At 42.8% G+C, this 5909-nt stretch overlaps 1 protein-coding gene across 1 annotated transcript; it reads left to right on the forward strand.

Annotated features, from left to right (window-relative positions):
• Window positions 1–2335: 2335 nt before the first annotated feature.
• LOC106606557 (relaxin-3) lies at window positions 2336–5264 on the forward strand. The gene is made up of 2 exons (XM_014202846.2): window positions 2336–3025; window positions 3977–5264. The coding sequence occupies exons 1-2, from the start codon at window positions 2833–2835 to the stop codon at window positions 4240–4242; spliced, it is 459 nt and encodes a 152-aa protein (XP_014058321.1). The 5' UTR covers window positions 2336–2832; the 3' UTR covers window positions 4243–5264.
• Window positions 5265–5909: the final 645 nt, after the last annotated feature.

Consider the following 5909-nt stretch of genomic DNA (forward strand, 5'->3'; position numbering starts at 1 on the left):
TGGCAGACAACTCCCAACATGTTTTAAAGTGGTAGTACCACATAATTTGTCGATACAAAGCACTTCACATTTGTGAGAAACCCATGTCCAGCTTGAACATGAAATTAAACAACTGAGTCGGATGCCATATCCGGGATAGAAATGTGATTATTCTAATGTCAATCAACTTGTGATTTGGTAGTAACACTGTATCTCAGTTTGATCGCCGTTTTATTTGATCAGATACCTTGAAATAAAATGTTACATTAAGTTACACAATGCGACCTCAATGTCACCTGGTCTGCAAGCATGCAACTTTATTATTGTGTAGGCCTAGACCTAGTGTAGCAAGGTCTTTTAGAGCAATAAGGTTAAGTGGAAGTGACATAACTATTATATTGCAAATAAGTGATCAGTGAATTTAGTTGTCTAAAACAACAACGCTGTATATGAACACTGAGTGAAAATGAGTAGTTAAACATGGATTCTGTTCTCTCTCCTGCTCTCTCTCTCACATGTAATGTAAAGGGATTTATTGGCGTGGGAAACACAGTGAAATACATGGGTCTATGTTTTTGGTTGGATAGACGAGCTGGTTGGATACACGAGCTCTGAAGCAAGCTTCCAGAAAATTGGAACGGAAATGGCGCCACACCAAACTGGAAGTCTTCCGACTAGCTTGGAAAGACAGTACCGTGCAGTATCGAAGAGCCCTCACTGCTGCTCGATCATCCTATTTTTCCAACTTAATTGAGGAAAATAAGAACAATCCGAAATTTATTTTTGATACTGTCGCAAAGCTAACTAAAAAGCAGCATTCGCAAATGGAGGATGGCTTTCACTTCAGCAGTAATACATTTATGAACTTCTTTGAGGAAAAGATCATGATCATTAGAAAGCAAATTACAGACTCCTCTCTAAATCTGGGTATTCCTCCAAAGCTCCATTGTCCTGTTCGGGTGTACCGATCCTGTGCAGGTGTTGTTACACGTGGTCTGCCACTGCGAGGACGAACAGCTGTCCGTCCCGTCTCCCTCTAGCGTTGTCTTACAGTACGGACATTGTAATTTATTGCCCTGGCCACATCTGCAGTCCTCATTCCTCCTTACAGCATGCCTAAGGCACATTATCTTTGAAAGACAGGGTCCTGAAAAAGGGACGTTTCTTTTTTTGCTGAGATTACATACAAAAACGCACACACGCATATACACAGAAATACACACACACAAACATACACACACACGTATACAGACAAAGTCTACATACTGGCCACAAACAATTTATTCAAAAAGCAACACATTCAGTCGCCATCAATGTCGCTCTCTTAACCTCCTCACCTGGTCACTCACCACTAGACAATGTGCAAATGAGTCTCCATCGTCCCCCTGAAATACCATGTTGTTCGCATTGTTATCAACCTATTAATTACAAATTCACAAATCCATTGTCAATTCTGAAACGGGAGACCTTTAACTATGCGGTGACACAGATAGGGCCCCAGCCTTTGTTTGACTCAGATGATGACTTCCATGCTATCTGCCTTTGAAAATGTCACCCGCTTTGCCTCATTCTGTTGCACGCACCCCCTACTCCTTGCTGTGTGAACCCCCCACCTGTGACTTCATCCCTCTTTTTTCAGAGAGAGAGATGGAGAAATATGAGGGGAGAAGCAAGTCATGGGAGAATAATCAGAGCAGCTGGGGTTACACAGAGTCAGCACTGAAAAGGTGTGAAGTGGTATAGGGGAAGAGTTGAAGTTTTACTTGAAAGTAAGTTCTATATAATAATAAAAATGTGTATTTTATTTAGCGCTTTTCATTACAAGCAGAATCTCAAAGTCACTTTGAAAACAAAATAAACCAGAAACTATTTAACAAAACAAATGTAGGGATCTGCCAGTATTTTGGCAATGGTCACCTTCAGATGATTGGCAGTTCAGAAAGGTAGTATCTTGAGAGGAGGGAGCATAGATGTAGAGACATTTGACAGACAGGCCACGGAGCTCCTCAACGGGCACCTCGTCGTCGTCCACAGTCACAGCTCCTCCTCCGTCTGTAGGCTGGATCATCCACTACTGAAATGTAGCACTTATGTACATTTGTAGTATACTGTATGTACTAAACTGGGTATTTGTGTTTGAGAAAACATGTTCTTGATACTGACATTTTGACATCACACTTCTGAACTGTGTCATCATACCCAACATTCCTACTGTACCCCTGTAGAAGATTTGATCAAGTTTAAATATGTATTTTTAAGGTGTTTTGACACTTTATTCAGATAGTGAGGAAATAGACAAGAGGGAGAAACAGTGGGAAGGGTGGACACAGGGATTGAACCCTGGTCTCCGGATGGGATTTGTATGTAACATGTGTTAGGGAGTGTTACCACTAGACTGTGGCTCTGCATATTAACACTTGCTTTGCATAAGCAGAAATGTCTGGTGATCAAGTGAGTGTGAGGTGCTGATGACCACAAAAAAGGTGCAGGTGAGGATTCAAATGAAATGTGGGTTTGACATCCAGAAAATTCGTTTTTCCTGTAATCAGATTACAAACTACTCTGACATCATCGTCGCGTTTGAACAGTATTGGCTAATTATGCCACCTTTGGTCAGTGCTTTGTCTCCATAAAGGTCTCTGGGTCTATCTCTCTCTCCTATCTATGACTGTCCTGGTTAGGAGGGTGTGCGTGTGCAAGTTCCATGTCTACCTCGTATGGCTGAGGGCCCCTTTATAAACCAATACCAGGTCACTGGGGAAGTCACACAACACTCGCCACCACAGAGACTGAGAAAAACACCTGCTCCAAACAGCCCAGTCTACCACTGAAGAATCTATTCTCTCTCCTTTTATGCTCACTCGTTCTTTCACCTCCTGGGACATGATGTGGAAAACACTGGTATTAGCTGTGTGTCTGTTAGTGGCTGGGGTGCAGGGGATGGAGCGCCCCACGTATGGAGTGAAGCTATGTGGCCGGGAGTTCATCCGGGCGGTCATCTTCACCTGTGGAGGATCTCGCTGGAGACGGTCACTCGGGAGTGCAGGTGAGGCATGCCGGCTGGACAAGCCTTTTATTGGGTCATTGTGTTTCTAAGTTGTGCACATTTAGATTCTAGCCAAGCAGTAATGCACCTGATTCAATTTCTCAGTGATTTATGGTTTGCTGAGTAAAGGGAAAGGACTATGTTGGCTTTTTTTGTATCACTGGCTTTGTCCATTGGAATGTACTATATCCACACAGTCGATAACATTTTTTTCATTAAATGTATTGTGCATTGGTCCAAACACATCAAGACAGTAGTGAAGAGGGCACGACAAAGCCTAATCCCTCTCAGGAGACTGAAAATATTTGTCCTCAGATCCTCAAAAAGTGCTACAGCTGCCCCATTGAGAGCATCCTACTGGTTGCATCACTGCCTGGCATGGCAACTGCTCGGCCTCCGACCGCAAGGCACTACAGATGGTAGTGCGTACGGCCCAGTACATAACTGGGGTCAAACTTCGTGCCATCCTGGACCCCTATACCAGGCGGTGTCAGAGGAAGGCTAAAAAAATTGTCAAAGACTCCAGCCACCCTAGTCATAGACTGTTCTACCAAGCGTCAGTCGGTACCGGAGCACCAAGTCTAGGTCCAAAAGGCTTCTAAACAGCTTCTATCCCCAAGCCATAAGCCTCCTGAACAGCTAATCAAAGGGCTACTCAGACTATTTGCTTTGCCCCCCCCCCCTTTTAAACTACTGCTACTCACATTGACTCTGTACCGGTACCCCCTGTATATAGCCTCGCTAGGGTTATTTTACTGCTGCTCTTTAATTATTAGTTATTTTATTTAAAAAATTGACTTATCTATTTTTTTACTTGTATTTGGCACAGGTGACAAATAACATTTGATTTGAAATAGAAACACAGTAATCTTTGACTTTTGAATGTATAAATTGAGCAGCACTGAGAGTCAATATCACATTTCAACACTCCTATTATAAACTGCATTTCAGGAGACTTCCCTCAGGACCCTTTCAGCTCCCATGACGAAGACTCATCTGAAGGCTGGAACTCAGACTCCCAGGTCCCAGAGAGTCCCTTCCAGCATGTCCAGGAGGGTGGGGTGTTCATCAGCAGGCCAGCCCGCTCCCTCATCTCAGAGGAGATACTGGAGGCTCTCCGTATGTCAGACCGTAAGGGCCGTGATGTGGTGGTGGGCCTGTCCAATGCCTGCTGCAAGTGGGGCTGCAGCAAGGGAGACATCAGCTCCCTTTGCTGAGAATCCACCGCATTCTCTCCCCTCCCATGCACACACATAGCCCTACACATACCTTGTATTTTCTCATATCTCTCTCTCTCTCGGTTTTTCTAACTGCTCTCCCCAGTGTTTCTGAGTTAAAGTATCATGTTAACTGTGCAGGGAGAATATAACCTTATTCTCCATATAGACCCAGTCGGTATTAGATTGAACGTGATGACCCTACCTGCCTGTAAAACAACCTGTGTTTACCTAGGTTTCCTCATTGGCTCACAGCAAAAACGTTATCTTTTTCAAACGCAAGTTTCTTATTGTCTGCTTGTTTTAGTCAATTACAAAACTCAATTTAAGAAAAGTACATGTCTAAAGATTATTTTTCAATATTGCCTCTCCCTAGCGTTCTCACTACTTAGAAAAACGTAATATTGTAGGGCTTCTCTTATTATGCCCTTTTGCATGACAATGCTAGCAGCAACTTGAGTGAGAGCTAGCTACCGACCGGGACATTAAGCTAGCCAAGACCAACAACACAAACAATCTGACTATCCAGCTAGTGGAATTACAAACGGACAGTATGAGCTAAACAAGTTAAATGTGTTAACCGTGATGAAATGTTTTCCACACACATAGCTACGTATAGCCTACTTGGACACCGCGTCCCCACATTTCCCACACCGAATAGCCTGAAGCCACAGGGCTCTTCTCGCAGGCTCTATTTCCCAACGTGGGACCATTGCGAACCATAGGTCGGAATTTCCCAGTCGGAATTTCCCCCATTTATGGGCGTGGTCTATGGGAATTCCTTATTATTACGTCATTACCGACTGGGACTGAATACCGATATCTTCCTGTCTCTATACGTGTGGAATTTGCCTACCTGTGATGAAATGTGGTTTCCAGACCTCTTTCTCCATTGCTGTTTTTGGATCCTTCGTACTTTTTGTCCATTCACTGCCGTCATTCACATGGCCCTTTAAAAAAAAAAAAAATGTATCTGTCAAATCTGTTTTATTTTGGATTATGAACCTGTTATAAAGGTTTTAATAAAGATTTGATTTGCTTAACATTTTGATTTTTGGTATGTTTTCCCACCAGCCACAGATAGGGCCAATGCCAGAATCATGACATAGGAAAACATAGGGCCATGGGACATAATGGAGTTGGCCTATGACATGTGTAAAGCAACTTTTGATTACAATTATTATCTCTCATCTTTTCACTAAATGCAATCTATTAGCTTCCAAAATGTAAGTAGGTATAAGGTATATCTAGCTGTCCGATAACACCTTCTGATTGAATGGCTCCGCCTGCACTTTGAAAAACCCACAGTGCATTAAGTGAATGTTGGAAAAAGATCTTGGTTCCCTTCTAAACATAGAAATGTAAACGCAAAACGGATTCGGGCCACAAAATAGGTGAAGCGAACTGGCAAAAGAGTTGAGTCCTCATTCAAAGGAAAGGGCAGTGTGAATACAAAGAGAACTGAGATATTTTGCTTTTTTTTTACACCAGAGTTCACTTTAAAGAGGACTGAGATCAGTTATTTTAAAGAGGACTGACTATATGTGAAAACACCCTTATTAAGTAGGGTTAAAATTGATGCAATTGTGGATCGCTGCCAAAGGCAATTTCCGTAAAACAAAGTAGGCGGGACATAGACAGATCACAGAGCTCCCTTCGGAGCTCAT

Source organism: Salmo salar, chromosome ssa03, assembly GCF_905237065.1.
Source record: "Salmo salar chromosome ssa03, Ssal_v3.1, whole genome shotgun sequence".
NCBI classification, from domain to species: domain Eukaryota; kingdom Metazoa; phylum Chordata; class Actinopteri; order Salmoniformes; family Salmonidae; genus Salmo; species Salmo salar.